The sequence below is a fragment of the Anser anser genome (assembly GCF_964211835.1).
Source record: "Anser anser genome assembly, chromosome: 3".
NCBI lineage: Eukaryota > Metazoa > Chordata > Aves > Anseriformes > Anatidae > Anser > Anser anser.
In genome coordinates this window covers 50237634-50249640 of record NC_139722.1, presented here as the reverse complement: position 1 = coordinate 50249640, position 12007 = coordinate 50237634, and the positions used below count along the sequence as shown (strand labels likewise).

The window sequence follows — 12007 nt, the reverse complement described above, 5'->3', positions numbered from 1 at the left end:
TCATAATGAGATACTTTAGCCACCTCCTTGGAGTAGACTGTGCAAATGTCACGTCAAGATAGGCTGAAAACAGCATTTTTATAAGACGTACCTATTCCATGAAGCAGTCGTGTGAGAAATTCACAAGGAAAAAAAGCTAACTGAGCAGTGCAGGAACCTTGATTTTAAGGCATTTTTCCTAAGGATACTCATTTTAACTGTGACCATAACAGAGAATAAATTAACATTCTTGAGGAAGCAAAGACAGCCATAAAGAGATTTACTACAGTGATCTTAATCTCAAACCAGGAAGGTTATACAAAACAGAAAAGATTTTTAAAAGGAACAGAAAGTAAGCACCAAACAGTAAAGCCTTTTCCGAATGCAGGGATATTTCAAAGACAGCATGTTGGAGCAGAAGAACTAATGCCTGCCAGCTATTAAAAGACATAAAAGAGACCAGAAGGAAGTGAACACAGCTGAACATTATGTAAAGAGAAACAATTAGAAATGAGAAAATATTCTTCAACGAGCTGAAGTTGCATCCAAATGTGTAAAATACAAAGAACCAAACTCTAGCAAATTAGAAGTAAAAACCACAGTAAAGTAGCCTCTCCCACACCTACGTGAGAAACAAATCACACAAGACACAAAAACCTAACACATCACCCTTTGTCAAAAACTGCAGGAGCAGAAAGCACATCAGACAGCATGTAGGCCAACAGATGATCAAGGAATGAAAAAAAAAAGAGTATCACAAGAAAACGAGTTGTTTTTTTTTTTTTTTAATACATGGTCATTATGGAGGAGCTTGGGGATGCTCTTGTGCTAGAACCTTTCTTTATGGGCAACATGACAAAGCATCTACCTCAAAGCAGCATATCAGGAGACTATAATGTCTGATGAGTGGTAACAAATCATCAGGAGCAGATGGTGTTCACCCAAGAGATCTAAAGCCAAATCACAGTATAAAATCTCTCACCCAATATTGACTCTATATGACAAAGGGAACATATCAAATACAAAATCTATTTTTAAAAGATGCTTTAGAGAGGAGCTGTGAAACTACAAGTCGATCAGTCAGATATTTGTATGGGTAGAAGTTTCAAGCAGTAAAAACTAAAATAAAGAAAATGATCAGTAGGCACTTGGGTGTTAAATACTGCAGCAGAACAGAACACACAGCTTTCTGTATGGATAAAGTACAGTGACAAAAACTCCAGAGTATTTGTGAGGTGACAAACATGAGAATGAAAGAAAATTGGTTGATGTTGGATACCTTTATGAAACACAGTTAGATTGATTACAGGGTACCTCAAGGACATTTTCAGAAAACCCACATCTTTACAAGGTGAATTGATTACAAAAATATTAAAAAAGGAATAAATGGTTGGTTTCCACAGTGCAGGAAAGTCACTGGCAGATCCTTGCTCAGGCCCATGCTGTTCAACGTAGTGATAAACGATCTGGTTAAAGGGAACAAATGGCTCGTATGAAGTTATTCAAAGTTGTAATGAAAAATCCAATGTTACTTCTTAGAAACTGAAGGGAAAAAAACAACTCCCACTTTATTAAGCCACAGAACAAATCCATGGTGAGATTACATGTTTAATGCTGTATACAGCCTTGCTCTTCATCTCACTAACGATACAGTGGAACTAGCGCAGAAAAACAAGAGGAACAAGCACGGCCATAAGCATGGAAAAGCTGCAGCAGACAAACAAGAAGACTGACCAAGATCTCTGATGGAAAAAAAAGGTGACTGAAACAAAGTTATGGCTGAGATCTCTAACGTAAGGAATGACAACAAAATGGTAAGTAAAAAAATGACTGATGTGTTTTCCAACATGAGAGATCAAGAGATATCAAGTCAAACTAGAAGGCTGTTAAATTCCACAGGTCTGAGCCAAACAGAACTACTTCCTCACACAAGGTGCTGGTGAGCTGCAGACCTGCCTGCAATAGTTTACCAAGTATGCAGAACCCATTTACTTAGACCTGTTCAAGAAGCAACTGGATAAATTTGTCAAAAATCAAAGCCAAAACAAATCAAGCCAAAAATCAAGCCAAAAGCAATAAATACAGACACATTGGCCCGGCTGAGAGATGGCGTATTAGAAAAATATTCAGCCACGTTACTATTTGTTTGTCCCTTCCTTCTGCTCCTCATTAGGTATCCACTGCTGCCCTCTTGTCAAAGAGGGCTGAGGAACATTCCAGCCCTTTTTCAGCTACAGCGCGGATGTTCTGATCTAGCCAAGGACTAGGAAGAAAAAGTACTTTGACAGGAAATATTTACTGCAAGAGAAGTACATGGCAAAGACTGTGCCAAAAGATATTTTGGTTTTGTTAGTAATTAATATAGGTTTCCTCACTGAATACATATTAACTTTCAAGATGATACATAAAACTACCATTAAAAAAAAGGAAAAAGGAAAAAACCCTACCTTAAAATAATGACAAAAAAGCTAAGAACAAATTACCATATTAAGGTGCAGAGACTGCAGCATTGACCTGTTTGGGATATGTGATCTCATTTACCAACCTTTGTCTTGTACCACACTTGTCCTTCATTTAGTCACGGGTTATCTACATGCGAGCCACTGCAGATCTAAGACCTCCTGCCTTCGCGCAGTGCTGTCAAGCAGCCTGGAAAGGGCCAGAGCTTTCAAGATCTGCAGCTTTCAACTAACAAGTTTACTTTCTGTTCTTCCAATATACAAAGGCTTTGTCATTAAAAACACAGAAGAATCAGATTTATGCCTAGCAATTATACTTGTGGTTTTATACTTGCTGCTCTTTTTCAAGAAGATATTCATGACCTCCGTCCAAATGGAAAAGAAAATATTGATGTTTTAAATAGACAACTTTTTGACAGCTTAAACAAGCGCTGTTGTTAAACAGCTCACAATAGACCTTCTAGTGCTCATTTACTGCACCTTCTAGCTTGTACTTGAGCTTCTCAGTGCCAGCTCTTGCAGTTTAAACTGCCTATCTCAGCCTTTCTGTAGCTCTGTTTTTGCTGTACCCAGATCATTATCCACTGAACATTTCTAGAAAGCTGAACATGATAGTTGCACGGTTGCCAGTGTTATCAGTACAAAGATATATTTTTAAGACTCTCTTGTAGTAAAGCTTTCAGAGGAGTTGCTATGTACTGATAATGTAAATCAACAGCAGGAGTAGACTTACTAGTTCTATCCTCCCCCAAACTAAATTTTACAAAAACGAAATCCAAAAAACTACACACTATATGCCCACAGACACTTTTTTTGCAATATGTATTTAACACAGTTACAAAATACACAATCCACACAGCAGAAAATATAATTTCAGTGACCAAAAGCCGAACTGCCTATTCAGGCTCCTACCTGCACTACCTGTCAATTCTAACATCAAAACTGCAGTCCAATAACTTAAATTTATGTTACACAACTAGACATCCATTTCTTAATATCTGCATTTTACTTATGTTCTACATACTAATGACTCAGTGAAAAGTGCTTATTAGCTAAAATTGTGTAAAAAAAAGTCCTAAGTATATTTCATATTTATCATTTACAAGATATGCAGCTATTTACAGGTGAAAACGTTCTTCAAGATGAGAAAGCGGCAACTCTGACCACCCATATGAAGACAACACACCTTCGGGTATATCTTTGCTAAAACTACTCTAGCAGATGCATTCCCATTTCCAATCCCCATTCATATCTCTACAAGAAGCAACCACTGCGAAGAACCTGACAACTCAATAAGGCTTTCTTTTAGCTTCGTGAACCTTTAGTTAGAATCACATGAAGTAACCTATTTGCATAAAAGATCTTCAGTTATTTGTTACATTAAGAGCGTGAAATTTTGATTTGTGTTTTCTACACCAATGCAGCTAATGGAAGAATTAATTAAAAGCATTTTGCTAGGTCACACACTTGATTACAGCTTCAAAATGAGATTACCCAAATAAATACTACAGTCTACAGCTGTATGGATTCTCATTCAAAGACTTTCCCCCGTGTAGATTCCACTATTAAGGACTTACCATAGGTTACAAATGTTCTTCTTTGTTGCTCAAACATGAAATCATTGATGTGAGCTGGTTCTGCATATCCAGAAAGCATATTTCTAGGTGCAGCCATCTGCTGAGTCCTGAATGGGTTTTCTGGTCCAAACTACAGTAAAAATGATAAAATAAGGTATATCAGAATTACTTATTTCTTACTTACGTGTGTGTACTTTTGGGGAAAAACAAACAAACAAAAACAAACAAAGAACAGGAAAAGAATGGTTTGTCTTTCAAAAATGGTAACACAAAGTCATTTCAGCTTTCTGTTTCCCTGTAACTACTGAATAAGCATCTTAGTCTGTTATTTTACACAGTGATCACTAACACAGTTGCTCTGAACAGCTCATTTCATGATTGAACTTTCTAGCCTGTATTACTGGTACAGAAGACAAATCAATATCAACTGTTAGACAAAAAAGACTTCTATTCAGTATGTGATCAGTACAAGCACGTTCAGAAGACAAAATCACAGTGTATTGTCCCTTAGAAGTGGGAGATATCAAGTCTTATAAAACTCTTGTAGTTAATATGGAAATTACACTGCCAACACCACTTTCATGCATCTAAAAAGCAACTAGGGACTTGCTGCATGCATTATTCCAGAAGAAACACTTAGGAAACCCTGCCTTGCTTTTCTTTTTGCAAGATGACAAATGCCAAAGGCTTCCTGAACATACCATGGACATAGAGAAGTATTTGAACAGTGATTGCAAACACATACAATATACAGAATAGTATCAGTAAATACCAGTTTATGTATTTCCCAAAAAATGTTTTCTAAACAAAGTACAACTGATGTAGAAATTTCAGACTGATGTAGGGCCATCTTAGTATGAATAATTCAAGGAACTGATCAGCTTTTATCTATCCGGAGTGCCAACCCCCTGATTTCACAACATACAATCTGTACAAAGAAGTTAAATAGTGAAAAATGCATTTACAAAGAAGTTAAATAGTGAAAAATATATAAATGCTTGACAACTGTTTTTATATTTCAGATAGCCTGTCAGTTATAAAATAGAAAGTGGTCTACATTACACCATCCAGTCCAACTTGAGCCTAATATGGTTTTTCACTATACACCTTAGAATAGCTTAAGTTAAAAAAAACACTTAACGCTGATGTGAATAGTTACACTGAAACTGCTTGGATTTTAATTAAAAACAATACATCTACAAGACTTACAATTTATTTTGCTAAGTAGCTTGATGAGTAAATAGAAGATGCAAAAAAAGTAAAAGACCACTTTAAAACTGTTTGTTTTACTTATAATGCTATTTTCCAAGCCTCATTTTTAATGTTTATAGCTCTAATTCTGATCACCACTGTAAGATTATTCTCAGAAGTTTTATGCAGAATATTAAAATTCAAGTATTAAAAGTACCACCTACATACCTGTATATAACTTTTTTTTTCAATTTGCCCAAATTAGATTCTTAAATATAGCAAGCATCTATATGCTTGTGAAGTATGCCTTATTTGACTTCTAGGTGAGATTTACAGAACCTCTGCCCTCTAAGCCAAGTAGGTTTCTGCTCTAAATATCAATGTTGTTTCCTACCTCAGGTGCAAACATGGTATCGTAAGTGGGATTGTACTGAACTTCCTTGACAGCAGGATCGAGATGGACTCCTGTTTCCACATCTTCCTGAAATAAAACAGACAGATTAAAACACCATTTTTCACATCCAGACTTTTAAATATATGACATTACCTCATTTCAGACCAAATCAATGCTGGATTTCAGGTTGACACTTCTAGAACGATGGAAAGAGAAAAGCACTTTGGCGAAAGAAAGAAAGAAAGAAAGAAAATGCCAAAATAATGCTTTAAAGAAGAAATTCAGTCTAAAAGGCATGTGGTATTTTGCACGTGTATTATTATTAAAAGATTTCATGTACACACTCTAAAAACAGTACCAAGATTAGAAGCAAGCTTTTTTTTTTGCTCCCCAAGATGTTTGAAAGCCAGCTCTTCTAAAGAAGAGTCAACTAAAACAGTCATCAATTCAATATTAAAGTGTGAAAGCTAAATTTCTACAAAAGGTAGACAGCAGAAGGCAGAAGTCACAAGCAACAGCTTTGAAAGATAGTTGGAAACAGAAGACATCAGAGCAAACATAACAATGAGCTTCAGAGAATCCAATGACCCCTCACCTCCAAGTTTTTACCAAAAGGCATGAATGTAATTCAGCTTCAGTTTTAAAGCATGTTCCCAAGCTTGTCGTGACAAAAATTTAACTTGATAGATGAAGGAACAAGAAAGAGGGGCTGAAAAAAAAGCATAACTTCTCAAACAACTCAAAGGGAAAACCTCAGAAGGGCACACGCAGCCAAAGCGGAAGACAGACAAGACGGGAAAGAAAAACTCCGATGAGGTGGCAGTGCTCCAAAAGAGCTGGTTTCGAGGAGGTCTACAAAGGTTCATTTACTCTGAGCCTAAACTGATGTTCCACAGGGTGGAAGCTCAGTTCCACAAAGCAGAACGTTATTTTGTGGTACTCCTACCAGCATTGCTTCCTGCAGCTTTCTTCTAGAATAAAGACATCTGAAAGGGATTTATAACGTGTCTGTATATTGATAACATTCCTAACAATTATACTGAAAGGTATCCGGCATCAATATTTAATCAGTGCTCAACTACAATGGGATCCCAAAAGCATCTGCAACTCACAGAAGGAAGAGGAACGGCAGCAGATCAAATTTTAGCAGTATCTTGTTTATCAGAGAATTACCTGGAACAAACTCAGCGTTCCCATGGATTATAGCACCTTGAATGTGCGAAATGACACGTTCTGTAATCATCACCTGATTGCATTTGGTTAAAATTGCTCCAAAAATGTGTCTTTTTTTTAAAAGCAACCCCATCAATTGTTTTTTGTACTAAGACTAGTGTCTTAGCAGAGCTTTAAGCTCAACTAGAGAGCTTTATACTCACGGCGTATCAGTTGTTTTAGCAGGCAGCCCAGCCGTTGCCCGGCTCTTGCCGGAGCCCTCAGTGCTGCCAATCCTCCGACTGCCCTCCTTCCCCTCCTCACGCCCCCCTTCCGACTCACTGGGCTTGGACGGCAGTAGCTGCTGGTACAGGCACGGCCCTGACCTTCGTACACCACGAACTCGCCCACAAAGAGCACAGCAGGCCTGATCCAGTCATTCAGCAACAAGACAGACACCACCCCATCCCCAGCTAGACAGGGGCACATCAAATCCATTTCCCCACCTCTGTTACCTATGCACTTGCGTTTTCTTGCAGATATCCACAACCTGAGGATGTTTTCCATAGGTAACTTTTTCAAGTTACAACTTACAGCTTGCTCTGCCAGCTAGACTGCACATCTTATCCACCAACCTTATTGCTGAAGAAATAAAAATTAATATTGTTGATAACATGGCAAAATCTATCTGACCCTCAGTGACATTTAAACAGTCACTAGTTCACTTGAAATTAAGGCATAGATTTCTTTTTTTTTTTTCCCTGCTCTTTATATGGAGAAAGGCAGGGAAATCTAATTTTGCGAAATTACCAAGAATTGTTGGGTTCTTCCTCCTCTGTTAACTCCTATTACACACCATTTGGTGACTGAGAAAAGGAACAGGTTGTGCCGCGGAGGCTGACCTGCTGCTGGAGGACTGCAGCAGGTCTGGTTCTCCTCCTCTGCTGGTGGAACGGCGCGGAGCCATTTGAAGCCAGGCGATAGGTTTGCTCCGGGACCACCACGGGCATATTCCTTCTACGCGAAAACCAGCGAGCCTTGAAATGGAAGCATGTGTTCTATTTATCAGAGCTACGCTCTGCAAGACCTCCAGCCTTATTCACGCTTTCCTCCTTTTGAGCACCAAACGACGATCTGCTAATGCGCTGCTGAAGCGCACCGCTTAATTTCAAGCGGAATGAAAGAGCGAAAAGGTATCAGCAGGTCATTTCAGCAGGACTCGTCCTTCTGAGACGGAGGAAGCGAGAAAAGCGAGCACCCAGGTTGCCCGACTACCGCTGCCCCTTATGCTGGCACCAGCCAGCAGACTGTCACCGCAGGCACTCCACGTGCGTCTGCCATCGCTGCCGTGAACAGGGAGGAGATGACAGGAGCAGCAGCCAGGCAGGCTGCGACAGAGATAAGGTAATCTAAGGGACCACGTCCCTGTAGGGTTTTTTCCCCCCCTTTGGTCTCACAGGACGTATCTTGATTCATCTAAAATCTTAAGATGAGCAATTCATCATGCAGCTTATGCCTTAAGTGCGATACAAGCGGCTCTGTGGGATGGAAGACCATCAGTAGCTAGCTGAAAGAGGAAGGAATTTGTGATTTTAACGACGGGCTGAGTATTACTTTAGGTGACTTCCTGCTCAGAAATCATAAAAATGGGGTCAGAAAGTTGTTGATTTAAACAGACACAGTGTTCCTCTGCAGAAAGCCAGTTCAGCTGTAGGACTGGCAGAGGCAGCTTGCGTTTGCCACAGCTTGGAGATGGTACAAATACGGGCTTTATGGCATGTTCCAGTATTATTAAAGGTGCTACAGCCCACATAGCCTGCAAAAGAAGAATTAAGGTTTTAGCAAGTAATGTTTTTACTGAATATGGCTTTCTTGAATGACGTAATGCAACGGAGCTGCAAATTTCAGCTCTCCATGTTCTCTCTCTGCTTTCCTCAGCACTGGTAACAAGAGTTCAGCTGCGTACTGCAGCAACATAGGGCAACATATACCAGCTACTGAAAAGGGTCCAAAAGAGAAAAATCAAGAATGATCCAAGGTCTAAGAAAATATGACCCGTGAAGAAAAAAATTGAACAACTTAATTTAGTCTAAAAGAGATTAAGATTATATAATTAAACAGAAACAAGGACTGCAAAGCACTGAAATTGCGCTTTGTTGATCCACTGAGGTTTGGTAAATACAGGATAAATGTGTGTCTGTCCAGAAAAACAGAGGTATCACCCTTGATGCAAGGAAAGAAAAAGAAACAGATGATATTTTATTAGTGAAGCACTTAGGGTATTGTTCTCTCTCTCCCCCTCTCCAATAACGTGATCATCTTCTTACTTGCAACATCAGGTTGATATACAGTTCAGATGGTATTTGGTTAGGTATATACAAAATTATTTCATTCTTAACTGCTCTCCTTTTACCTCCTCTCTGCTGTGCTTCATCCTACAGCACTGTATCACATGCTGTCACAGAGGAAGGGCACTCGGGGCTGTACTGTGGCGTACTAGTGTTTCCCAAGGAATCTGCCTCGAGGCACAGAGAAGCCAGGCATAGACGAGTGCTTCACTGCAACTCCCCAGAGATCGCAGAAGGTCTGGCTGCTGCCAAGGTGTCCTCCTTCAGCCCTGCCATAAAGTCCCTCTGGCCAGTTAAAAGTCAGCAGAGGTAAGAGCACAGGAAACAAAAGGGATTTTAGACTATTAATACAGTAAACCAGATTAGCTTTCCTTTTTACGGATTCTTCACATGCACCACAGTCCTCTTCTTCTTCAGAAAAACCCTACCTGAATGTCATAAAACAAAAACATTACAATTTATGAAAAGCACTTGATTTGCAGAATGTAAGATAGTTCATTAAAAATAGATTTTTTTTTTTCTGGAAAAAGCCTGCTGGAAGTTTTCTTTGATATCTTTGAAAGACAAGACAAAAACATCCTTGACTTAGACACAGGTCAAATCCCTGAAACACACATTAAAGAAAAATCCTAAACAAAAGCAATAAGCTACAGTATGGATGCAGCTAATTTTGTTCCTTCATAAGAGGATAATAATGTTGCCTACGTTAGTGCAACTCTCAATCCTTTTAATCCACAATATTTTTTAAATTTCAGCCAAACTCTGTAACACCCATTGTGCTAGCATGTGGCTGCCTTCAAGTTTAATGAGAGTTGTTGATACATTTAGAAACAGAATCTGACACTTGAAATTTCAACTGTTTGTCCAAACGTGAGGTTTAATGGCACAAAGCAAAGGTCATAGTTTTTTAGTTTCACATCATGCAAGCAAGGAGTTACAAGATATCTGTATGTTTTTGTTTTTTTCATGGACATTTTAGATAATAAACTTACAATGTTCCCTTTTCCCCAAGTAAATTCATTGCTAATTAGCCAAATAGCTAAAACATACAGCTGGCTTTGCATAAGATTTAATTAGTTTTAATTATCCATTAAAAAAACGCAGTAAATTAAGACCGCATCCCACGAGCTGTGAAGGCTTCAGCAGTTTGTCACTTACCCATTCTTGCATAAATCGCTTGGGCTGTCAAATAACAATATTCTCCTATTCTATAGATTTTTCAGATTTATTACCAAGAAATGAGTGGCATTTACCGTGAGGCACCAGCAGTAACATTTGGTCCTTACTAGCTTTTAGTCATTCTACCCATTCATGTACTCTAACAGTAAATGTCCATCCCACTGACTTCAAAAGGTGGTGAGGCCCTGGCACAGGCTGCCCAGAGAAGCTGTGGATGCCCCATCCCTGGAGGTGCTCAAGGCCAGGTTGGCTGAGGCTTTGGTCTGGTGGGAGGTGTCCCTGCCCATGGCAGGGGGGTTGAAATTAGGTGACCTTTAAAGTCCCTTCCAACCCAAACCATTCTGTGATTCTATGAAAAAAATAAAAATAAACTGACAAGAAAAGTATATGTTTAATGGTTTCGTTGAACTAGGCTAAAAATCCATCATCTTGCATGATGACAAGTTCTAAACATCTACAGAAGATATTTTGTGTCAACAGAAAGCAGAAAAGAAATCAAATTAAAAAGAAGCCAAGACATTCTTAACAAGTCATCCCAGAAGTCATCAATGTTCATTATTGCTTCCTAATGGTCTCACAGTGACTTTGTACCTTTCCTCTCCACAGATGAGCAAGAATTAGATTTTAAAGAACGTTAAGAAATGTGACTGAAGTCTATTTTTATTCCCTGAAGTAATATTTTTCTGGACACCTACACACTGCCAAAGGTAAACTAGTTCCAACAGAAAAAAAATAGACCTGAGACTTCCAACCCCTTCCTGCATTAAATACACAATTTCCAGTTCCTGTACTAGCCCAGTCCAGTTGATTATCCTGTCCTCAAAAACAGTGAATGAGACACTGTAGATGAATAAGGGACCATCTGCTCCCATCCAAGTCTCACCCTGAACAGACAAAGAATAAATACTCTCTCCCAAAGCAACAGTTGTAGCTGCAACATTTCATGCGAATCTGGTTTCTTCACAGTATGTTCCATTTCCTAAATTTCCTTCGGCATTTTTAATTCACTAAGTTTAATTCACAGGTTTGTGAGCAACCTTAAGGTTGATTTTTTTGTATCAGTAGAAGCTGTATGAAAAAATTATAATTGCTTTTGGCAAAGTCTAGCAAAACATAACTTAGAGAGAAAACTAAAATAAGGGATTTAGAGTGAAAAAAGGGAACTGCTATAGGTCTTGAATTGTAAGCATTCAAATCAAAGCCAGTGTTACTAAGACACTGAACTAACATTCATAACACACTGGTGGTAAACACCAAGGAAATGAGCCTCTGTATTTGACTGTTTCACATTACATTCTTAATTTACCTAATTCACTATCCATAGAAAAAACAACACAGACACCTTTCTTAGCCAGTTTCTGGATGCCTAACCCATACCAAATGGGTTCAATCACCAAGCGGCCATCACCAAGATCACCAAGTGGCCATCAGTTAAACATATTCTGTTTTCCCTCACCGTGTTAACTGTAACATTTTAAAGAAGCCCAGTTCACAGAACTGATTGCTTTAAAAACAGAAGAGACGAAGAGCCTGCTCAGTCCAACATTACAGATGGATGGATGCCATGCTGGGGACGAGGTCTCCGTGGCTGATTCTCTCCTAGTGCCTCAAGTTCACAATGCTGACACAAAGCAGACAGAGGTTCACAGCTCACCAGAGCCACCATAATTGTCTGGGAGCTCCCCATCCTATGGGGAGATGCTCTTACAGAGCAGAAAGCCTTTTGAC

General features: G+C 39.0%; 1 protein-coding gene across 1 annotated transcript in view; it reads right to left on the bottom strand.

The window, feature by feature from the left end:
- Positions 1-12007, bottom strand: part of CDC40 (cell division cycle 40) — a 40694-nt gene that overhangs the window by 26017 nt on the left and 2670 nt on the right. The window contains exons 2-3 of the mRNA XM_083832532.1: positions 5601-5687; positions 4016-4145 (exon numbers count right to left, since the gene is read on the bottom strand). Of these exons, the coding sequence (XP_083688658.1) occupies positions 4016-4145; positions 5601-5687 (217 nt within the window). The remainder of the gene's footprint in view (positions 1-4015; positions 4146-5600; positions 5688-12007) is intronic.